The 25,416-nt window shown below is 30.0% G+C and overlaps 2 protein-coding genes across 3 annotated transcripts in view; one reads left to right on the plus strand and one right to left on the minus strand.

Moving 5' to 3' along the window:
• LOC123007955 (alpha-1,3-mannosyl-glycoprotein 4-beta-N-acetylglucosaminyltransferase B) overlaps nucleotides 1–25,416 on the plus strand; it is a 77,088-nt gene that overhangs the window by 48,934 nt on the left and 2,738 nt on the right. The window contains exons 3-10 of the mRNA XM_044403498.1: nucleotides 1,182–1,228; nucleotides 2,937–3,109; nucleotides 3,161–3,298; nucleotides 4,126–4,256; nucleotides 11,507–11,611; nucleotides 11,786–11,979; nucleotides 12,042–12,175; nucleotides 23,522–23,637. Coding sequence (XP_044259433.1) covers nucleotides 1,182–1,228; nucleotides 2,937–3,109; nucleotides 3,161–3,298; nucleotides 4,126–4,256; nucleotides 11,507–11,611; nucleotides 11,786–11,979; nucleotides 12,042–12,175; nucleotides 23,522–23,637 — 1,038 coding nt within the window. The remainder of the gene's footprint in view (nucleotides 1–1,181; nucleotides 1,229–2,936; nucleotides 3,110–3,160; nucleotides 3,299–4,125; nucleotides 4,257–11,506; nucleotides 11,612–11,785; nucleotides 11,980–12,041; nucleotides 12,176–23,521; nucleotides 23,638–25,416) is intronic.
• On the minus strand, nucleotides 7,024–8,206 carry LOC123007969. 2 transcript variants are annotated; one of them, XM_044403531.1, is made up of 4 exons: nucleotides 8,079–8,206; nucleotides 7,734–7,878; nucleotides 7,520–7,599; nucleotides 7,024–7,363 (listed from the first exon to the last, which is right to left on the minus strand). In XM_044403531.1, the coding sequence occupies exons 1-3, from the start codon at nucleotides 8,130–8,132 to the stop codon at nucleotides 7,535–7,537; spliced, it is 264 nt and encodes an 87-aa protein (XP_044259466.1). In that variant the 5' UTR covers nucleotides 8,133–8,206; the 3' UTR covers nucleotides 7,024–7,363; nucleotides 7,520–7,534. The 2 variants fall into 2 exon arrangements, with proteins under 2 accessions (XP_044259466.1, XP_044259458.1); XM_044403523.1 differs by lacking the exon at nucleotides 7,520–7,599.

Here is a 25,416-nt window from a genome sequence, read left to right on the forward strand (position 1 = left end):
TTCATTTCATTAATCATCGAAACCTGGTCGAACGATATAAATAGAACTGAAGTGATATAACAGGAGGGGCCCCGACGTGTTTCAATTAAAAAAGCAGATAATTGAAATGTGTCAAATCATTTAACGTTCAGCCAATGTACAGGGCGTTTTCACTTATATCTTATTGGGATTCAAAAACAAACTATTAAAAAAAATTACTACCACTCGTTATTTTAACATTTATTTCGATTAAAATCAATTTCGAAACTGTCAGATTGTGTAGTTGAAAATTTTCGTACACTAACCCTATTGGAGCATGAAATTGGATTCATCAATTTCCTCTAGTCTCTGTGCTTCTAATTTAATGAAACTTCTAGCTTCCAAATTAAAATTCTTTCCGATTTTATTAATTTTTGTTCGTGATCTGCAAATTTGCCAATTTAAGTTTTTAAATTAAGTCGACAAAATTTCATACTGCGCCATTAGTGATAATAAAGTTTTATTAAGTTGGTTTTTTTTGACCGGATTATTTTTCTTCCATCACTGATTCTTAAGTTGGGCTTTTTTACGCTTTGTTACGAAAAATTAACCAGTGGAAATGACGTTGCTTAATCACTAAAATACAAGCTTTATTCTTAAGTTCACTGTAATAACAATGGCAGTGAAATGAAACGGTTCTAGACATAATTTAACGCAGTTTAGTCGCATTATTCTGAAATAATACGAAAGAGAAATTACTACACTTGAGTTGTTTTTTGCAGATTCTTGAAGGAATTATTCTTTTTTACGCGTCAGAAATTATTATTTTACTCAGAAAATGTGATTACATAAATAACTGATAAATGCACACCTATAAGAAGACGACCTGAATACTAATTAAACCAATTATAACAACTTTGTTATCCTCTACGTCTAATTTTCTTGCAATTAGAATTGCAAAATGAAGTGATACTGTTTAATTTAATTATATTTCTATGAAATTCACTGTTTTTCTCCGGTTTTCTTTACCCAAGAACGTAAAACTTGATCCTTCAGCTTTGAAAAAACTCATCAGCAACTTTTTAGATGTTCATCTGGGGTAAACTGTCAATAAAGGTAAACGACATTTCTGGTTTTGTTGAGGGTTTTGTACAAATTTGTGCTCATATAAGAAAAGCCTTTCTTGATGAAATTCATTTTTTAATGTATTTTTTTTGTTGCAGACTGATTTAGAATACGTTCTTCAAGTCGCTAAAGAAATTGAAATGAGGTAAGAATTTCTTATTAGACAACCACATGTTTATAAGGAAAAATGGAGTTTTATTAGAGTTCGGCTTCTTTTAATAAAGAAATAAGAGTGGTCAAATAAATAGGAACGGAGCTTTATTGAAATTCCTTTTATGTTGATTTTATTTCATCAAAACATTTATTGAAAATTGTTAATTAAAATATTTCTAATTAAAAAATGTATGTTGTATTGATTTTTTGGTCTACTTGTAACTTGTTTTAAAACAATCATTAATTTATTTGATATTCGTCAGTCGTGGATCTTTCATTTATTTACCGTCACGTCAAGACATAATCAGTAGCAGCAGACAAAGTCTAAAGACGCTTCTTGAATGTTTATTGTCTTCAATACACAATATGAATGGCTTATTAAAATAATTTCTGAAAAACATTTTCTTATGTTGACGTTAATGGCAGGCACGTATCCAATTTAATTTACATAAACATAAATCTCAAACGTTTTTTGGATCAGTAGTTTCAAAGTTAATTTATCTTACTCAAATATTTACAAGTTTTCTAAAGCGGTGATAATAAATTAATAAAAGATAGTCAAGGATAATGATTACCTTAATGATTAATTAATTCAAATGTGTTACCAAATTGACAAACAATTTGGAATGGTTGCCTTCATATGACTTTTTTGGCAACTGTAATATACAGACTGTATAGAAACAGAATTTTAGCCGGAGAAAAAACAAGTCGATAATAATTTAATTTCTTTAGAAAAATAATCTATATCGATGCCTTTTCGTTTTATTACGCGTTTGTATAAAAGTTTTAAAAGGGATTCATTTTTTTGGCTGTTTTTGCTAGTTTTGTTATTTTTTAAAGAGATAACTTTACTTAAGATTTAAGTTTATATACGATTTACGCGTTTTTGAAAACCTTGTTTATATCATTTTCCTCTATTTAAAAGAGAAAAAGAGTGTAGCTGTTAACCATTTTTCATTTTAACACTCTTTACAAATAAGAATTTAAAACACACTTCACAACTGGAAGTAATTCAACATCGTACCCAACACGAAAATCTGTTAGGAAAAACAGGAAGTGTATCTGTAGACAGTTACAAAGAGGATGTAATATTTTTGCTGCTTCGTAACGTATGCTACGCGTGAAAGACATGAAAATGCTTTTTCAGACCCAATTAAAAAGATTCTTGTTAAAAATTCATCAACTAATGTAATATAAAAATGGCTTGTTAAAATTTATGAAAACTTGATATATTAGGTTTTAACAAAAGCAAAAATCTTTTCCAATTAAGATCTTTTTTATCTTAGCTATAAAGAACGTAATAAAGGTAATGAGGGTAATATAAATGGTTTTAAACTTAATTTGAATCACATAATTATGTTTACGCCTGAAAAAAATGTGTAATGGGTTCTAAAGCTTCATCTCGGTGGTCTCGACATTCGCATAGTTAAGATCGCGTTTTCAATTTCTCTAAATAATTGAATTAATTTCACCCAAAACACTATGTGTAATCCAATATCATCCAATATGTACTCATACACATATTTCCTTTTTAATCTAAGCTTTTCTTGTGAAATTTAAGTGAAGTAGAATAGCTTTCAGTTTAGATTTTTCAATTAAACTTTGATGGAAACGATGCCTCGTCATTCTAAATCCCATTACGTATATTGGAGCTCGATATTGGTTGCGAGTTTGTTCTAATTCAGAATTCATCTTTGCAGGTTTCCAATGCAGGTGGATTCCGGTCTAATCGAAGTGCTCTCGCCGTCTCCGGCCTACTACCCGAATTTAGATAAGTTGCGGATCACGTTGGGGGATCCCCCGGAACGAGTTAGGTGGAGATCTAAGCAAAACTTGGATTTCGCCTTCCTCATGTCTTACTCGCAGCCTAAAGGTCAGTCTGAGACGTGAGGTGACATCTAAAAAAATACTTATGATCTTTCAGGAACGTTTTATCTGCAACTAGAAGACGATATCCTCGCCAAACCCAATTACGTTACCGAAATGAAAAAATTTGCCATCGAAAAAATCGCCAGAAAGGAACCGTGGTTCGTCTTGGATTTTTGCCAGCTTGGTTTTATTGGTGAGTTTTGTAAAGAATATGAAATGAAGGAGAGGAAACTTTACTGTCCACTTTATTGCACTTTCTGAGGTCAATTTTTTTCCTTCTGGCTTTTATTATTCATTCATAAAAAATGGATGCGACACTAAAGCAACTTTAAGGCCTTTTCACCTAAAACAATAAAATATGGATGTCGTTGAGGTGACTCAAATAAACGATACTAAACTAGGTAGTCTAAACCATTTAATTGAATTTAATTGAAACATGAAATGACGTGGTTTTGAAATTTATAAAAAAGAGAAATGAATTAATAATATGCTCAGAGAAAAATGGGAAAACAATGTTTATCGGGATTATTATTTTTATTTTTTTATTTTTATAGTCACATAAATTTACATTTAATACTTAAATCTTTGTGTAAAAGAGCTCTTGTAACTTTGAGTACCAAAATAAGTAAAAATCTACATTGTTTTGGGGTCTGGGGATAGGAATAACCTTCATCTTCTTTTCTAAAATTTTCTACTTTGGTTGTAGAGAACGTTTATCGTCTTTGCAAATATTTTTGTTCCACTGTGTATACTAAAAATACATAATGTAAATACAAAATTTTGTAAATACCAATTAGGTTTACTATACGATAAAACAAATCTCTTTTTTACTGTAGATTGCGAAAAACTACTTTTTTAACGTTACTAGCGGAATTTAAGTTAAAGCAAACATTTTAGAAATCTTTCTATCAATGTTTGTGATTTTTTTAATTATTTATTTACTTTTGATTGATATGTATTATTTATGTAATATTTTTATGGAAAACTAATTAATGACTAATAACGGTTGTTTCGTTGCAGGGAAGATGTTCAAAAGTGCGGAACTTCCGTGGCTTATCCAGTTTTTTCAGATGTTCTACAACGATAAACCAGTCGACTGGCTTTTGGATCATCTCATTTTCACCAAGGTGTGCAACTGGGACAAGAACAGTGTAAGTGTTGGAAAACATTAAATTAACATAATTATGCAAACTTACTTTCAAAACTTTGTCATTTTCTTTAACACCATTTATTTTATGTTTGATTTACTGAGATTTTTTTTAATTACGATATTTTTTGGGCGATCTTCCTCATAATTTCTCAAATCTTCTCACCAATTAAGAGCCAGTGTAAATCGAATTAAAATTTCTATCTTTTTTTTTCAATTTAAAATAGATAGAAAAATTTGCATTTTTTATCCGTAAATATCAAGTAACTAGAAAATAAATTGGTGGTAGACACATACACTCAAAAACAATACAAAAAAAGAACTGAGGAAAACAAGATTTTTACGTTTTTTTCAAATTTTATACCAATATTTTATTTTGTTTTCAAGCCGTTTACACATTTTCATTAAAAATTTAAAACAAAAAGGAAAACTGTCGCCTTTTGAGTCCGTCTTCAAAGCATAGCAAATTGTTTATAAAAAACAGTACGTAACTTTTCTCACTTATTTTTGAACCTATGGTAAAATTTGCCAATTACACAAATATTTTGCATTTTTATAAGAGTGACTTAATAATGTATGCAATGAATTCAGTAATGCACTTGAGACAAAGTGCAAACTTACTTTCAAAACTTTGTCATTTTCTTTAACACCATTTATTTTCTGTTTGATCTTGTAAAACATTAAAATAGAAAATAAATCGGCCAAAAAAAGTAAACTAATGCATCACCGTGACGCTTACAATAAGAAAACAGCGCTTCCGGTGACTCCATTAATTTACCCCAATGTCCGCAGAGCAGATATCACGCACAAAAGCAAAACTGTGAAATCTCGTAACGAATTTTGAAAAATATCTACTGCCAACACAAGTTGGGGGTTTATTGTTTGCCACGAAATTTAATTAACTGATACAGTGACATGTACTTGTAGTTTACACTCGATAATGAATGTGCACAAATGACAAGCTTGAGTGGAGTTTAAATTTTTAAACACGCTTTTTTGGACATACTGTCAGATAGGTTAATTAGTGATATTGGATTGAATTTTCTGTTAAACAGACTTCGTGTCGGTATGATTTATTATTAGAGAAAATCTGCAACAACTACGCTAATTAAATGTAGCACTGCACTATTTTTGACGTTGATAAATGCTACATTTAAAACGTTGCTGTTATGAATTTAATTTTATTTAATCGGCGAGTCGTAACTAACTCTAATAATAGTTAGTTTAATATTAATCATTGAAAATGATGAATTATGTATTTCATCTGCTATATCATGTATGTAATTATAATTAAGTAATTTCTGACAAATTTTCCATTTGGCCATAACATGAATTAGGTATGCAGTTTTCGTTCGAAATTATGTAAATTACAAAATAAAAAACTGTTCTGTCGTACAAAAAACGGCCTATCGTGCTTGAATTCACTGTCGGAAGATAAAACGATAATGTGACATTAGTCAAACAGCAACTAAAAGCACCCAAGACAAATCAGATCTCTGGAGTTTTTGAATTCTTTCTTTTAGTAGTTTAGCTTTTTCTAATTTACCTTCCCATAAATTTAAATTTCTCTTGAATTAACTGTCCACTTTATTGCACTTTCTGAGGTCAATTTTTTTCCTTCTGGCTTTTATTATTCATTCATAAAAAATGGATGCGACACTAAAGCAACTTTAAGGGCTTTTCACGTAAAACAATAAAGTATGGATGTCGTTGAGGTGACTCATTTAAAAATAAGAAATTCTACTGGTTATTAGTGACTTATTTCGTAACATGTATAGTTTTGTGTAGTTTATTTTAATACATTTTTTTTTTATTTAATTGTGAAGAAAATTGAAAAAAATTGTTTTTTTCATTTTGATGAAGATTACACAATGTTTAAAAACAATATGTACACTTGTTTTTTAATTCGTTTGTAAAACTTTGCTCAATCGGTCCAAGAAAACGATTTAAAAATTTACAGGGCTATTGGGTGTACAAAGCTGTAAAAAACACTGGAAACATTGGATTTCCCATCAATATTTGTGAATATGCGGTAGATTTAATAAAACACCGAAAACAGTTATTTTTCTTTAAATCAATGTTTAGAGTGATTTTTTTTTCAAAAAATCGTAAAAGTATCTTGTAGGAAATGTATTCCAGTTTTTGAAACTACTCATTTACTATTCTCTGTACGGCCATTGGTTGCTGAGATTTCGATGATCAAAGATACAAGGATCTTTTTTCAGTCTGATATCTCAGCGAAAAATTGAAGTAAAGAGAATATAAAAAAGCAAATTAAAGCTGAGTAAACAAGCTATCCGATCCATGCATTGATTTAACTAAAAAATATTTCTCCAGAAATATTTTTTTCTCGCGTTATTTCTTAGGAATGTGATAACCGTAGCTCAAAAAAAATTTTCGTCTAAAAATCTCAAACTAGAAACCTGAAGCTTTATAATGTTTTTTTTTAATCTAAACACGACCATTTTCACTGAGATACAGCCTTTCAAAAATCACCATAATATTTATTTAGGATTTTTTTTCTTAATTGGGAACAAATCAAAATCCTACGCCTGTTTAATAAATTTGTTTCTAAACACACTGCGAATTTCTATGAATGACATTATATTGCATAAAATGATATTGAAATTTAAGTTTTTCTTCTTGTTGAAACCAATAGTTTTTTTGCTCGTCTACAAAGTTTTTTTCAAACTGTTGTCTGGGGTATGTTTTATTACAGTAAATATTGATTATTTGTCCCCAACATATCTAAAAAATAAATGAAAAAGTGGTCAGTTTTGTTATTTTTTTATTCACAAAACAATAAATTTTGAGGAGAAACTAACATCCTGAGACACTTTAACAAAAGTAATTGGACGTAAAAAATATTTAGCTAAAAATCAACTTATGTAAAAATTACTTAATCTTTCCACGGTCGTGAACAATCGCATTGCATGTTGAAGTGTATACGACCATGATTTGCGTCATAAAACGCTAAATCAAACTTTTGGATATTCAATGGTCGGTTATTCTCGATCCTATTAAAAAAATAATCCCATAGACCAACTCCATTTCTTTCTTCTCTTTCTAAAGAATGTTTAAACTTCACAATCCACGAGCAACATGATATGTCTACGGGAAAAAAAGTAAACGCTTAGTTATTAAACTAAATGCAAAGTAAAAATACTAAACGTTATAATGTTTTGATGTGTTTTTGTTGCAATAACAATACAAAAAATTGTACTTGTTTAGTAATGAAGTGTCACTATACTTAATAATAATAAATACCAATAGGTAAATAAATTAAATTCTTGCCCAGGACAAGTAGAAATCGGATTCTTCAGTGAGTGATTTTGGGTGCTTAATGCCTTAAAAGATAAAGATTTGTTTCATTTTTTTACACATAGCACATAGCAAATCTTATTTTAATATTTAGCATTCCTACTAGCATTTAGAATATTTTAGCAAATCAGTATTTTTTATATAGCACTTTATTACTTACCTTCTCCTGTAGTGAAAGCTGAATTGACCGCTACGATCTCAATTTTTTCTCCGTATAAAATATGTTTCTTAAATATCTCGAGATATTCTCGAAGGTCATTCTTCGGAAGTGAGTTTGGACAAGGGAGACAGATAGGTGTTGGACCCTACAAAAATTAATAACAATACGAATAATCAAGAGTTAACTAATTTAATTTAGGTGAAGGTGAATATAAAAACGCAAAAAGTTGAAAGATAACATGGTCTGTATTTTCACGAAAATGAACTCTTTAAAATTAAAACCCTTCAGACAAAAATGAAAGCGGACATAATACTACGTACCTATGATAACGTAAATACCACTTACCATTTTATTTGGACTTAAATGCAGCTGTGCTAAAGTATCATCAATTTTATCCATCACTGTTTGGTATAGGGCGACTGATCTGAGAATTTCTATTTCAGTTTTCAGTATGGTTTTATGTCGCTGTTTGGTCTTTTGTCGACCATGGTCAACTGGGTCTGTGTCGCTCGGCATTATCTCTTTTTGGTTTAAATATTTGCTTTTGGGTAGCCATTTCGTGTACCTAATTTATTTGAATAAATTGGCTTTAATGGATTACTTGTTAAAATCATTCCTACAAATTAAAAAACATCTAATTTTGCTAATGTAGAATTTATTTTACTTTTGAAGCTCTAAGTAGCCTTGTGCTGCGTCAGAAATGTTAACGATTTCTAAGAAATTCTTACAAAATCCTTTACCTGCCTATGTGTACAAGTAAAGTTTCACAGAAGTACAAGTAAATAATAAACAACAACACAAATCCTATTTTTGTTCCAAATTTTCACTTAAAATTCATAACAGGGTTATAAGAGCTTGTATATCCCTTAGATTTTTTTTCAATAATTATTTCCTCCAGAAAAGACGAATAATTAAATTGTTTTTTTCTAACACTAATATGTTATACTGTTTCTATGCTGTATTTAGTAAAATTTCTATTTCAATATTAGTGTTGGATAAAATTTTGAAGACAACACAAGTTGAGTGTCGGTGATCTGCGCTCACTTCAAATACGGCATTTTAATCCCTACAGTGGACTGCGCTCAGAAAATTTTTACTTACCTGCGTTGCGTTAATCCCTATGTAAACTGCGCTCAGATCGGTCGATATGTCTCAGCGTGATGTAAAAAATTAAATTATTAAAAATTAAGTTCCCAGGCTAATGAAAATAGGGATGAACCAGTTGCAAAAATGTACTTTGCTAATTGAAATAAACAAAAACGAAATAGGTTATTATTTACATTTACTGAACACAAATATGTATAGGTGTACATTACATAACAGGGTTTTAAAAAAAATTAGTCAAACTTAATAAGATACACATTTCACAAAAGTCGATCGATCTATTTGCTTCTCTTCCAATATATTTTTTTAAATTAAAACATACCTTTTAATACAGGGTATTTCAGAACTCGCATTCCAGAAAATAATGTGCCGGCGGCATTAGGTCATTAAAAAGTGCACCCTATGAAGTGCTCCCTAAAAGTTCGAAGCACCAGCCCATGGGTGGCCCCCGTTGTGATGCTACTGAGCGCAGTTCTCCTTAAGGATTAGCGACCCTTATTAGCCTTATTATACTTGTTTCTAAAACTGAGCGCAATTCACTCTGCCCCCACAAGTGTGTCCCAGAGAGTTGAAAAAGTCTATTAGTGATCTTTAACTGGTAAAATTAAAATAAAATTATTTTTAACTATACAGGGTGTCTCAAAAATAAGTTACAATACAAACTTGTGTTTTTTTAATTGAAACAGCATATGATTCTTAGCGTTTTTGGATGTAGATTTTTATGACAATGTTTTTAAGCTACTTTTATAGGTCGATTTTGCTTAGTTTTAAAACTATATAAGACGATTTTTGTAACAAAAACATGCATTTTTAAAAATTATTATTACACAAAAACTAAGACAGCTAGAAATTTTTTTTTACTACCGCAAAGAAGAAGGTACATACAAGCTATAAGATTGTAACATTTTTTTAGTGTGTTGCATTTGCAAAGATAAAAAAAATAAGGCGTTTGTTAAAAGTTCAATAACTTAAAAAAAAAATGGAACACCCTATTTATTCTTTTTGTATTTAAAAGATTATTAAATTGTCTTTCTAAAATTATTTATTTTCAGGTGTTTTTAATCAATAACTAAGAAGATATTTAACGTTAACCATTAAAAAAAAATAGTTACTATTGTTTCAGTAGCCAAAAAGTTCACAGTTGCACAAAAGATGGAAGAAATATCAGTTAATAATCACATTTGTGTTAAACTGAATCCATTATTCTTTATTTTTACAATAAAATAATTCGAATTTTAGTATTTATATTGACTTTTACAATCTTTTGATAAATAATCAATGGATAAGTGATCCGTGGTGGAATTACTATGATTGCCATAGTATCAACAATGCTCAGATATTGATAGGTATTGAATGTTAAATATCTATTTATTTTATCAATTCTAGACATTAAAAGTTTATTTTTTCAGATAGACAATTTATCAATCTATTAGATACAAAAATAAAAATTAGGGTGTTTCATTTAAATTTTTTAAGTTATTTAACTTTTAACAAACTTGTTATTTTATTAATCTTTACAAATGCAAAACACTAAAAAATTGCAACAGCTTTATATTCTGTACTTTCTTCTTTGCAGAAGTAAGAAAAAATTGTTACAGCTGTCTTAGTTTTTGTGTAATAAATTTTTAAAAAGTGGATGTTTTCGTCAAATAAACCGTCTTATTTCTTTCTAAAACTAAGGGAAATCGACTAATAAAAGTTTAGCGTAAAAACATTGTTTTAAAAGGCTACATCCAAAAATGCAAAGAAACATACGGTGTTTCATTTAAAAGAACACAAGTTTGTATCGTAACTTATTTTTGGGACAAGCTGTATGGTCGAAACTAATTTTAGGTGTATCTATTAATGTCGTATACCAAATTTTTTTTTTAATTTTACCATTAAAAGGTCACTAATGGACTTTTTCAACTCGCTGGGACACCTGGATAGTTTAAAACTCTTGTTGTCTTAATGGCTATAAAATAATCTTTTTTATTTAGTAGTAAACACCAACTAATGTTTTAATAAGAAATTGGTTGTTGATAATTCCGGATTACCCTAACAAAACGCTCTCTTACAAGGAGAGCATTTTGCACATTTGCTATAGTTTTCTATTTTTCATTATTGAGAATAAACTAACGAAATTTTATTTTTCTCTTTGAAATGAAAAATATTTAGCTTTTCACAATTTCCATGTACGATTTGCATGACTCAAGTCTTGCATAAAGCTTTTAATATTTGATTTATAAGAATTCATAACGTAAAGTTCACAAAAGATCATTTTTATTGATTTCTTATGTAAACCCGAGCGAGTTATTTCGGTCCACAATTGCCTTTGTTTACGCTGTTTATTTTCTTTACTTAAAAACTAAAATTGATGGAAAATAAAGTGCATGATGGGTATTAGAGCGCATGATGCCCTTTTTTGAAATCGAAAATAAGAATTTAAATAATGTCTTGAACAAAACCTGCTCTTTATTTCATTGTAAAAATAAATCATACAAAACGGAACTGAAGAATTCTTATTATATTTGAATGAATAGACAAAATGCGACACCGCTGTGGAACGAAATGAAAAACCGCATGTGTTGCAAGAGCAATTATGAGACAACACTGAAAGTAAATAAAGAAAATTGCTCGTAATATCTCAACTTGCATTTTCATCAGAATTTCTTCATGCTTGGTTGCAGAACTGTAAGCGGGATAAGGCCAAAATGTGGGTGCACTACAAACCCTCCCTCTTCCAACATATTGGAACACATTCCTCCCTCAAGGGAAAAGTTCAGAAGCTTAAGGTAGGTATACCACACGCTCTGTTGATCGTCGCTTACATTCATGAAGTAATTTGAGCCCAAAAAGCGTCATTTTTAAGATGTTTGCGTGCGAACAAAAGCCGCCGCTTCGTTACAATGAATTAAATTAAAGCTGAAATTTCGGCTTTTATCTTTCTAAAGCAGCCTTTTTTTTAGGACAAACAGTTCGGTAAAGTGGCTCTTTTCTTTCCTCACAGCAACCCTGATGCGGAAGTCATCTCAGGAATAAAGCATTACAAACAGTACACGTTGGAGCGGGCGTATTTAGGCGAAACGTTCTTCTGGGGACTCCTTCCGTCCCCGGGGGACCAACTCATATTTAAATTCACCAGCCCAATCTGGATAAAAAGGTAAGAGGGTGTTTTGCAAAATGGGGAATTAACGCTGTAGCAAATCCTCGTCGTCGTTTCAGATTCTTCTTCAGGAGCGGTAACGCGGAGCATCCTTCTGATAAGTTCTATAATACCACGGTGGAGGTGTTACCCGCTGAAGCGAATCAATACGGCAATTCCTTGAACGTGACAAGTGATGGCTATATTGTTGTAGGTAAGTCACGTAATGCACAACTCAAATCGGTTTTATTGCTGATGCATTTCGAGCCACTGCAGTTGCAGTTTCAGAGAATTCTTGTTATTATCTTCGAGATGCACATATTTACAGCTGGTTTTTGCAACTGAACTGCAACACACTTTCATGCATACGTTATTCGCTTTGCGGTCACTTTTATTACACTCAACTAGATATAGAAGCTGTTACATTCTTTTATCCCATTTAAATTGGATTGCTTGGTGCTTTTTCCAACTATTGTTGTGCAATTTTGACGTCTCCTTTTACTGGCTATATTATTTACATGCCATTTTTAATAAATAAAGAATTAGAAACAAGAAAGTTTGGATATGACACATTTAAAAATTTGTAAATTGTTTTTAACAAAATATGAATCGTAAACATTATTTAATGTAGATTTTAATTTAAGTATGCAGCTTCTTCAAATTAATATTTCGCTTTAAACTTTGTTAATTTTCTAACTCAATTCAGTACGTTTTTGAAGGTGAAATAGGACACAAATATTTGGTTCCTGTGTAAAAAAAGAATCTATGTTACAATTGGATTCTATTCAGAAAAATTTAAAACCAAAAGATAAATGACAGAATTGCAACAAAAAATTTTCGAGGTTTGTATATAGGGTGTTATCTAAATAGACTAAAATCTCTTAAGGAATTCTTCCTTCTAGCAAGACTGTTAACGATAAAAAGTATTTCCTTTTTTAAACGTATAAATTTGCAAGTTACAACTTTTTCATGTAACCAATGAAAAGCAAAAAACATGTTACTTTAAAAATATGGAATCAAGTGACAATTATCAATGTTGAAAGATGCGCTCAGGGACGACGCATAATTTACGTGTAAGAAATAAAAGTATTGATTTGAAATGTTTCACGACAAAAGAACTAAAAATTATTAACCAAAGTTATAGCTCTAATAAATCTACTGATAACAAATATTTAAAGTTCTCTCGATTTTGAACCAGATCAGCTGGTACCCGATTAAAAACACTTGTAGTGTTAATATGGTTAATCTAGTTCAAAATTTCTTCGGAAATCGAATTCGTTTATCATTGTTTCAGACATTACATTATAATTCTTAAAATGCCAGATATCTGAAGTTGCTGTGTTCTAAACTATGGAAAGAGAAGAAAGAAGATGTTACTTTACATTGGTTTCCAAAAAGTAGAAATCAAAAAAACAAATGGATTAAGAGAATATTTGGTACATCGGCAATATACCCCCAAATTCCGTGATTTCTGGAAAACTTTTTGAAATAACGAGCTATTATACAGGGTGTCCCACGAGTAATAATGAGCCTGACAATTTTTTTTAAAAAACCAAAATTACATTTCAAAGATAACGTGGATATTAAAATATTTAGTTTTTTTTAGTGACCAAACAGCACTTCATCTTTAATTTATAAAATGTCAAACCTTGGAGAATTTGGTGAGAATTACTAGAATGTTGTCGAAAAGACCAACAAGATTCTCATTTATGAAGAATATTTGAAAAACGCTTCGCAGACTGCACGTTTCTATCCAGCGCGATATCCAAATAGACGGACTTCCTAAAACAGGAGTAAAGTCATTTTGACTGATAGAAATTTGTCAGAAATAAAAATACGATTACTATGTTTAACTAATTAAAACGAAATATTTTAATATCCACGTTATCTATGAAATGTAATGTTGATTGATTGCTTCAAAAAAAAAATTCAGGCTCATTATTACTCATGGGACACCCGGTATAAACAAAATTTTTTTACCAAATGCAGTTCCATCCTTGCTGTTGAATTACAAAAGAATTACTCGTTTTCAGATAATCTCTACCACTTCCATTATTTCAGAACGTAATAAGCCGTTAGAGACGCCTGCGCCGTGTCTCCCAATCTCTATTCTCATTTGACAAAAATTATTTAATTTCAAGTCGATTTCGATTTGATTTTGATCAACAAAGCGATTTAAAAGTGATTTTGATGTAAAAAATGTTCCAGACGCAATTTGTCTTACTAGATAAAATTCAAAATTTAGAAAAAAAGTTACAGGAAGCAAATATAAGATTTCAAAAGTTGAATAAGCTGTACGAAAATAAACTTGAAAAAAAGAAAATAAAAGAAAAAAATGACAATTACAATAAAGGTAAACATTGTGTAGTGTAAATTGAGTCAGATGCAAAGGACTTAGAACCAAGGGCTGTGTTTTTACTTGAGCAAATTTATAATTACTCTCTCAAAAACCCAAGATGGTCTGAAGTTACAGTACGTTATTGTAATGCTTGGAGGTACACTTCTCCAAAAGATTATGAATTGCAAGAAGAAGTCAGTTTTTAAAAGCTTCAACCAAAACAACTTTGAACAGATTTCCCAAGAGGTTTTTTCAAAGCAAAAAATTAATAGAGAACTCATTAATAGAGAATAAAATTAATCCTTGTGTTCTTAATTCGAAGTATAGAAGAAATAATAATAACTATTTAACCCAAATGTAAATATTTACTTTTTTTTTAATAAATAAAATTATATTTCATGAAATGTTATAATTTTTGATGTTTTGATCTAGTTCTTAGAAAAAATTACAATCAACAAAAAAAGTTATTATACAACTCAAAAAACACAAAGTAAATTTTTGTGTACAAAAATTTATCAAGGTTTCAAACCAAAGTATTCAGATTCCATTGGAGGGCGGACTTGTCGCTCCCCCAACGGCCATTTTTTTCGACATTGCGTAAACTTTTTATTACTGTCAATCGACGACGATTATTTACATTCACGACGCCACTGTTTTAACACTGAAAAATATTTGACTAGAATATTTTTGGTCACAAAATACTAAATATTATCTTAAGCAAATTCTAAGAAATTTCTCTAATTAGGTATGTAATTTGAAAGTTTATCTTTGATGATTATAATGAAAAAGTACAATCTGTTGATACAAGGTACGCCAGAACTCGCGCCCCAGAGAAAAATACCACGTAAGGTAAGATACTAAGAACATGGAAAAAATGTAAAATAAATTCTATCTATAAAAATTTCAAAGTTATGAGAGTTTAAATTTTGCACTTTGACTCTATTTACTTCTGTTGGAAAAATACTTTTCCAAGTTTTTTTGCTACAGGCTATTAGAAGAGGATACAAGGAAGCTGTATACTAAATTGTAACTTTGTTTAATGTTATTTGTGGCTTTTATTGGCAAAATTTTTGTACCTTTACTAAATAATTATAAAAAAACATATACAATATCATCAGTGTCATTAGACATGAAAAATGTCAAATGTCAAAAAAATTTTGACAGTTAGAATTTTTTAAACATATTTTTCATGTTCCTGGCATCTTATCTTACTTGAAATTTTTCTCTGGGGCGCGAGTTCTGGCGCACCCTGTATAAAAGAAAATGCAAGGAACAGTTTTAAAATGCCATTTTTCAATTCCGTATATTAGCATTCAGAACGACAATAACGTTCAAGTGGTAACGTTAATCTTCTAATTACTAAAGACATGTCTGCAAACGACGGTGGAATTTGTTAACAAGATAAAACAGCTTACTTTCAATGGTTTAGTGCTTATTTGTACGTCTTCTTCCAAGTACAACACAATTTCTTTTGTCATTACCGTAAATATTTTGAAGCGCCCTTCTCCCTTGTTTTCAAAGACGCCTAATAAGACGCAATAAGAATGTCGTAGCTTAAGATAAGTGAATTACAGTTAATCGATACCACCACCACTTTAGTTATTCACAAACACGAACACCTCAAAAATTTATAACGAAGAAGTGCACTTGTGTGTTCCACAACGTTTTTTTTTCTATTACCTGCTCGTATTTAGTGATTATAGAATCAAGGAATACTAAAAGATGCTCTTAGGATAAACATCAAAAACTTATTTTAAGCAAATATACGTCAAGTCAGGAAATTCTTTATCTTTTAGATGGAGATTTTTTGAAGTGGGTAGCCGACGAAAATTTTATATTCCAGAAATGGAAGGTTTTGATATGAAATATGAACAAGGGTGATTTATGGTCTTTTGGTCAGGTTATTCTAATATCACGTCAAACGGTTCATCCTGTACAAACATGTCAGGATTCCGTGATCTTGTTTTACATAAAAAGTGAATTTACATAAAAAATGGATGACATAAACTCAGTATATAAATTGAATTTCGATGATTTGACACCGCACTGCGAGAATCTTGTCGATTTTTGTGTTATTTCCATAAGACACTTACGAATTGACAAAATTACATAAATTAATAGCTTTCAATCATTTTTAGTAAAGATACACTAAAGGTATTGTGTGTTTCAGTTTATATTTGATACTGTGCACCTTTTTGCAACTAATCTACTGAATAATCTTTAACGTGAACAACCTGTTTACTGTTTACACCATGCATAATATGGGAAATTACAAAATCGATGTGGATAATGAGTAACTTGCAACGTGTAATTTATTTCAACATTTATTTATACTGTGTTGTCTAAATGGACCAATTACCATTTCCATTAAAAACATGAGTACAGTACAGTAGAGTATTATTGTATTATTGCAATTGTTTCGGGAAATGCTTATTTTTAAAATGTTGATTTGAAGAAGAAAATGTTCTAAATTCTGTTGCAAACTCAAACAGTCCTTGTTGATCACCCTGTATAAAATCAACAAATTATTAACTACCTGTATAGGTAGTGGTAGTTCTAAATTATGTCTTTGGAGAAGACCGGAATTTATAAATACAGCTATAATGAACTATAATGAATGACCATTGGTCAGATCCAACTACCAGTTCATGGTGATAAATGAACGAAAATAACAGATTCAATAACGATTCAGTAAATCTCATTGAATTGTAAATCTAAGTGACTTATTACGCTTTAATTTGTTAATAAGTAAGCACACGACAATTTAATCAGAAACGCTTTCAGTATTCTATTGGCGCGGGAACTCCTCTATAAAATCTTTAAAACCGTGAAATTCCAAGTATTCAAAGCCATGCAAGTTGCAGTTTTCTCGTTAAATTTTCCACATTTTTATCAATGTAACTTTTTTTGTGCTTAACGTTTCTAATAAATATTGTTTTTCATTATTCACATCATGAAGTAGGTATTATTTAGTTAAAATACATCCTGAAATACTTGAAAACTGAGTCAGGTACTTTTATTTTTCTCACTGCGAAACATAATACGTCGAAACCCCTCTTCGCAGGCCAAAATTCTGCACTTCTTTGTATTTAGAAGAAAATTGTTTAGGATAAAGTAAAATCGTTTTCTAAGACCTACTAAATTTTATGACATATTATAAGGGATTAACCAAACAATTGCTTGAATTTTTAACCCTCCATAAATGGCACGTTCCTTTGCAAGTGTTGCTGCACCCACTAGAATAAAACAGGGCCGTATTTAAAATTAAAGTAGTGGTAAAGTTTTACCAAGCTATTATTAAAAAAATCAGCTTTATTTAATAATAGCTTGTTAATAACCACCTGGCATTTTTAAATTTCTTAAAATACTTGACTTTAATAACAACTACATCAAAAACTATTAAAAAAGTATTTTAGACAAAAAGAAAGTAAGTAATCCGGCCCTGTTAAAAACTGACTTGTTTCAGGGTACAAATAATTAGAAATCTTAATTTGGTAACAATGAATATCAAATTTAAACGTCCCATTTTTATAATCAATTGTCATCTATTGCCGAGGGCTGGCATAACCGTCACTTGAATCAATCATCAATAATTCAGATTTTTTGTCATAATCATTTATTTAGGTATTAAAATCGACTAGTTTCATATAAAATATTATTCTCTGTGTTTACGTTATTCAATGTTACCAACTTTATTTCGTATAAACTCATATAAAACAACTGTTGAAACATAAATCGTAAATATGGAATGAAACTTATGCAAAATTATTGTGACAAAAACTGTAAAATGATGTGTTCGTAGGGATGGTGTATTGTAGTTTCTAAAATTATCTTTTTTCAAATGCCATTACTTTTTCTCTTGGCTGTTATAAAACACAATTAATGAGCCCCATCTGAAGACAAAAAATCCAGTTGCGGCTTACAAAAAAAAAGAAGTACAGTTTTTTGATTACTATGGACTAAGAATAAAATGAAAAATTGTTTGCTGTCAGTTCCAAACCATTAATTGCCCGACTTGCCTTCAACCTGATAAGTTAGAAATTTCCTGTATATATTATCATGAAGACTAAAATATTCCTTACAAACTAATCCTCTAAGCATCAAAAATCAATAATTTAACAGTTGCTTTAATAACTGCTTTGTAAAGGTGTTATTAGGATTTCCTCGGCAATTTTCTTCGGCACAGACAGGGTGTAATGGAAATGAATGCAAATATTTTAATTCACACTGTCTTAAGGGAAGTGGAACGATGTATCTACTTTGAATTTTAAATTTCGCCTAAAGGTGAAACTCTATTCTCTTTTTTTCTTAGAGAATAAATAACGCATAGATGTGGTGACTTGAAAAGAATTTTTTCGTAATCTTGCTTTATTAGACGTTCCAGAATTTTCATAACTTGGAAGTTTCGCAAAATAAAGTAAGCATCAGTCGGAATTGCAGTGATAAATGGAGATTTTTTTGTAATATTTTGAAATCTATTTTCGGGATAAGCAAAAATTTAACGGATATAATTGTAACGAACTTTAAAAAAAATCAAAAAGCTATTTATTTTCGAATGGAAAGTCGGGGCTTAATTAATTCTCTAGGGGTTAATAAATAAATTTAACAAGGGAAAACAAACATTTCAAAACCTTGGTGTTCTAAATCCCTATAAAGGGGTATTACTGAATTTATGATTAAAAAAAATTAAAAATTGTTCGCAGAATCTATACTTTAAAGCACTTTCCATGTTTATCTTCATATTTGACATAATAACAACTTTGCTGTATATTCACCTGAATCAAGAGAAAATACATAATTTATATCGCATCAAGTTTTTTAATAACAGTATATTTTAGCAAAAATGTGTGAGAACGGATGATTTTTAAACGCTGGTTACTAGATATTATTATTCAGAAAGTCTAACCACGATTATGTATCAGTTACTGATCTAACGTTTTCTCTTGAATGCAAAATGAGATGGAATTGATTTTTTTTGTAATATTAATACTTAAAATTAATACTTGGGTTAAAATAATAACGTTATTTCTTGTCTTTAAACTATCTACACACCCCATATTTCCAATATCTACAAACAGTAAAACACATCAATTTGTGTTAGGGTGGCCAACAATGATAAAAGTTAGACCAAACGTCGATAAGTAAGAGGGGAAACGTGAAATAAAGATTTGTAACATCGAACATAATAGTTAAAGTTTTAAAACTAATGGCCTCATAGATCATAGCACTTCAGGCTTCGAGACTACAAATGGGGCTTAAAATATTTTCTTTATTTTTGTAAAGTTGAGATGTGATAGGTCACAGTGTCACTTCCGTCGTAAAAATAAAACTTCTGGAGAGAAGTAGCGGCTCACATTTATCATTTATCGATGTTTGCGACTGATTCTAGACCAGACATCTATAGACCATAAGACCTGAAATCAACTCAAATATCGGCTTAGTTGTTCATTATTTTATTTTAATTTTTGCAAAAGTAGATTGCTTAATAAATAATATGTTTATATGTATCGTAATATGTATTTTAACTTCCTCATAAATGATCAGAACGCATGAGACCCTCGGTACCAATATTTTTGTTGATAATAATTTATTGCAGTTGTTCCATCACGTGGTGAAAACATTGAAATTATCGAAGAAACAGTTTTGAGATATTTTTTCAAATAAAATTTTACTTTTTTGCGGGGGGCTTGTACGAGTATAAAGATGTCCCAGCAAGTTGAAAAAGTCCATTAGTGACCATTAAATAGTAAAATTTAAAATCAAAATATACAAGACATTAATGGATATTATTTTCAATCATTCAGCATGTCCCAAAAATAAGTTACCATAAAAACTTGTGTTTTTTTTTTAAATGAAACACCGTATGTTTCTTGGGATTTTTGGATGTAGCCTTTTAAAACAATGTTTTTACGCTAAACTCTTATTAGTCGATTTCGCCTAGTTTTAAAAATAACACGATTTTTTTGACGAAAATATGCACTTTTAAAAAAATTATTACACAAAAACTAAGACAGCTAGAACAAATTTTTTCTTACTTCTGCAAAGAAGAAAGTACAGAATTTAAAGCTGTAGCAATTTTTTAGTGTTTTGCATTTGTAGAGATTAATAAATATAAGAAATTTGTTAAAAGTTAAATAACTTAAAAAATTTAAATGGAACACCCTATTTTTTATTTTTGCATCTAATAAGTAGATTGACAAATTGTGTATATAAAAAAATAAACTTTTAATGTCTAGAATTGATAAATGAAAAGATACTTAACATTCAATTAATTGTAGCAACAATGCCTATCAATATCTGAGCATTGTTGATACTATAGTAATTCCACCACGGATTACTTATCCGTTGATTTATCCAGAGATTGTAAAAGTCGTTATAAATACTGAAATTTGAATTATTTTATTGTAAATAGAGAGAATAATGGATTCAGTTTAACACAAATGTGATTATTAAGTGATATTTCTTCCATCTCTTGTGCAACTGTGCACTTTTTGGCTACTGAAACAATAGTAATAATTTTTTTATGTTTAACGTTAAATATCTTTTTAGTTATTGATTATAAACACCTAAAAGTAAATAATTTTAGAAAGACAATTTAATAATCTTTTAAATGTAGAAACAATAAATAGGGTGTTCCATTTAATTTTTTTAAGGTATTGAACTTTTAACAAACGCCTTCATTTTTTTATCTTAGAAATGCAACACACTAAAAAAATGTTATAACCTTATAGGAAAAACGCTAAGAAACATGTGGTATTTCATTAAAAAAAAAACACAAATTTGTATTGTAACTTATTTTTGAGACACGCTGTATAGTTGAACATAATTTTAGGCGATGGACTAGATTAGTATCTATCAATGTCCTATATAATTTTTTTCTAAATTTTACCATTTAAAGGTAAAATTTAAGTCTATTATATTTGAACTTTTTCAAATATAATAGACTTTTTCAACTCGTTGGGACAGCCTGTATATTATGATAAATTTCTGACTACAACAATTTGATTTCTATTTTGTTAGCAACAAAGGAATGAATTTGCCAGATATATTAACCTAAAGTAAACCGACGACAATCTGAGAAGATTCTGGATTTAACTGAATGTCTCTCTGTTCACCGAACAATGTAGAACAAAGGTATTATTATTATGTGTATGTACATACCTGTTTTAGTGGGTTACCAAAGTTTATCCATTAATGAAGTTCAGTTTATCTACTATACTGGTTTTATACTTTTTTTGTATTTCTAATGCAAAACTTTTACAATTAATAACACCCAGTCTTGAAAAGCAACATATTATATTTACAATAAATTTAAAAATATTAAATGTTACTTTGGCAAAATCTCAGTTTAGATGGTCTTGTTAGTTAAAATATAGGTATTTTGAACTCGCAGAGCACATTTCAGGTAAACAAGTGTCATTATCAATTACTTGTTAAGTTCGTAATAATTTCCTGGTCGAGAAAAATAACCGAGAAATTAAATGAATTTTTAAAATGTGTTACAACAATCATTTCTAAAATGTTCACGTAATAGAGACAAAAAAAAACGTATCGTGTATAGGCAATGTAATTTATTCCGGAAAATTAATGGTCGACTATAAATTGCAACATTCATTAGTAGTGGTTTATTGTGAAAAAATTTTATTCTCCATTACGATCGATTTGTATTTTTCATTGTAATTTTCTTTGTTGTATGACAACGTACAATTTTGCCACATTATTCACGCTGGTCACCATTATAGTGATTGGCTCAATTTTCCTCATTTTGCTATTTTTACAGAAAAATATGCTTATCATTGTTATTAGTAAGGAGAATAATTATTCAAACAAAACACAAACTATCGTACTATCGTGCAAATGGTGGTAAATATAAATTTTGAAATCGTTTTAAAAATCATTGAAAATGTTAATTTTTAAATATACAGGGCAAAATTCTTAAAAAAGTGTTGTGTGCTGAAGGGGCTTTGCTAGTAGTAATTAAAAATTGGTGGTAAAAGTTGAGACACATCTGAAGCTTTCCACATTTGTGATAATATCCGGGAAAGCTTTCCGCAGGAAACCGATAAGAATCGCACGGTCTGAAGCAAAATCCTATAAAGATTTCTTAGCTGGTATTGTTTTATGCTGTTTTTGTAAACAGCAAAAAAGTTTCATCAACTCACGTTCTCTCCAATGTGTGCTGCTCTCAGTTTCTTTGCTCTTTCATAATTCCATCGACACGTGTCCGTTTTAACCACTCAGCACAAAACAGAAATGGTAAAAACATGCAATTTGCATTGCAATCTACAATTTTTTTCATTTACCGGAACAAAGTAAAAACATTTCCGTTCTGCATGAAGAGGTAATTTATGTCTGGTATAACTTTTAATTACCTACAGGCAACAATATGTAACGTAATAGTACTATTTTACAACGAACCGTATAGCAAATATCTGTATTTTACCATAAACAGTTAAATAATGGAATGTGTTAAAGCCTGAACTCGAACAAATAAGCGCTTGGTTGTGCAGTTTGCATTTATGTTAATGCTACTTTTCTAGGTAGAAAAAATATTTACAAACCGCAGTGCGTTCAGCACTCATGCATATTATTATCAAAGCAAATTTTTATGCACAATCAAATACATGAACTATGAAAAAACAAGGGGGAAAATACCAGCATATTACTGATTGTTTACAAAATTGTAAGTGTACCTTTACCTCCCACATGTGGAAGTTACATTAACCACTTAGGGAGGAAAAGACACTTTACACCACATCCAGTGTAATTAATACATATAATTTTTGCTACGATCCACCAAGGAAAAAATTAGGAACTAATTAACTAACAAGTTCTCTTGATATCCTAGATTTGCCATTTAAATATAGCAGCATGTTTTTCCGTTTCTATGGAGGAGGTATATATTTTACCTCCCTGAGAAGTTGCATACCTATATTTTTATTGTAATTTTGACAGATGAGGGAAGGTAAACATTTTACCTCGGTAAGGTAATTGGCAACTTTCTTTTCTGAAATTAGGATTAAGTATTATCAACAGGAAGTAGAGAGTGCATTTTGAATAAGAATGAAATAGATATACAAAAAACTACAACTTTTAGAGTTTTTTACGTTTTAATTCAATTTTTGGTATTTTTAACCACCTTGCAATTACAGAAGCAAAATAAAAATTAATTTTGCGAATGTGGAATTAAAGAATAATACAAAACTTTTCTTTCTGTTGCAGGAAAATTTGACAGCGTAGGTATAGCCACTGGCGTTCCAGATGAAAGCATTGGAAAAATACAAGCGCTGCGCCTTCATGTACATAGTGAAAGCGACAACTGGGCCATTCTGAGTGAAGTAAGTGAAAAGCATCATCCGCTTTAATTTTAATTAAGATCCAAAATTAATTTGACGTAACTAAGAGACAAACTATCTCGTAACCGGTTATTGAGGAAGTTCTGGAATACATTCGCATCACAGATCACTTTAATCTGTATTAGTTTGTTCTATCTTGCAGAAGGTTATTGCTTGTTCCACATCTGTTTGTTTTATATTATTATTAAAGATTAAGTATTATATTTCACGTCATTTAAGACTTGGACGTATTTGATTTAATTAACTTGTGTGTACTGTTATGCACCTTATTCTTCTTACAAAAACCATGAGAACCGGAGATAATCGTTAAAATCTATATAATATATAAAAATATTATTGATGTTATGCTAATTTGCAGTCATTATAAGTATTAGTCTTTTTATTACAGTACATATAAAACAGTTTTTTTTATTGGGGAATACTAGAGACTTGAATAAAATTATTATATGAAAGGAATCCACTTTTGCAAATACAGTTTCTGTGTTTTCTTTTGAAAACAATTTACAGAGTTCACACGGGACAATAACAGAGACCCTTGTGAGCATTTACTTATTTAGTTCGTATTATCTTTTGTAGGGATGGTCGACGTTGACCCAAACTTTTCCGCTTCTTTGAATTCAAGTAAATAAACTATTTAGTTACCTATAATATCTTCCAAATACTGTCTTACCTACAAGTGGAAATAAATATCGCTTTTCCAACTTTTTTTATTTTAATAATTAAATTGAATGAACTGAAATCACTTGTAATTTAGTAGCTTAAAGTTTTATAACATGTAGGCAAATTTTGAAGAATACCTATCTCAAATTTTTAGCATAGAGCATTAAATTCTCAATAATAAGAGATAAAGGTAATGTAAAAATTTTATTGAAACCTATATTTAAAAAAAATTCAAACATTTAGCAATTTGTGTCCCGTCTCATATTTTTGAAAATGCTGCGAATATGGTACAAGAAAAATATAAAAAAGAAAGTTGTAGAGAACAAAATTTTCAACAAAAAGTCCGCCAGAGATATCTCTATCTTCAATGGTTTAGGTCCTAAAGACGTTCAAAGACGCTGAAGTAACGAATATGTGTCATTTACAGGGTGTTTCACATAATTTTACGAGGCCTGCGCCTGTAAAATGCAATCAGTAATACATATTATACGAACTCGATTACAAATTTTGAAAAATTAGATAATCTTTTCTAGTTTGTTCACCCTTTAAAAAATTACAACAATTAGAATCATGTTCATGCCGTCTCTTGATAGAACAATAGATAATTGTTTCTGAAAAACTGCAGTTTATGACTATTAATGAAACAGTGATTAGTTTGACAAGTTTACAAAAATTGAATAATTAAATGTGTGTTTTTTGTATCCAGTGTTTTGTGAATTTTGTAAATTTGGGTGCGTACATCTTGAAACACCTTGTATACCGGTGGCCAAGAAACAGAAAATTAATTTATCTAAACGGTTGAAGATAGAGATATGGTCTCGCGGAGTTTTTTCAACCGTATTCGCAGCGTTCTCAAAAATATCGAAAACAGTATTAAAAATAAATTATAAACAATTATAAGTTTACGTCCCGCCCAAATTTTTGAGAACGCTGCGAATATGGTTAAAGATCCAAAAAAAGTGCAAGAAACAAAATTGTAGAGAATAAAATTTGCTACAAAAAAGTCCGCAAGGCCATATTTATATCTTCAACGGTTTGGGTTTAAATTGCTTTCAAGTGCTCCTCTGGCACTGAATCACCAGTAAAAATGAAACGAATCCG

Source organism: Tribolium madens, unplaced genomic scaffold, assembly GCF_015345945.1.
Source record: "Tribolium madens isolate multiple individuals breed KSU strain unplaced genomic scaffold, Tmad_KSU_1.1 Scaffold_11;HRSCAF=98;Tcas5.2_LG3b, whole genome shotgun sequence".
Lineage (NCBI taxonomy): Eukaryota > Metazoa > Arthropoda > Insecta > Coleoptera > Tenebrionidae > Tribolium > Tribolium madens.

Excerpts from the sequence above, each read along its gene's own strand:
- LOC123007969 (XM_044403523.1), bottom strand. The coding sequence starts at position 8,132 with ATGGATAAAATTGATGATACTTTAGCACAGCTGCATTTAAGTCCAAAT. Across the intron at positions 7,879-8,078 it reads ATTTAAGTCCAAATAAAATG|GGTCCAACACCTATCTGTCT; the intron begins GTAAGTGGTATT and ends TAATTTTTGTAG. Across the intron at positions 7,364-7,733 it reads AGCTTTCACTACAGGAGAAG|ACATATCATGTTGCTCGTGG; the intron begins GTAAGTAATAAA and ends TTTTTCCCGTAG.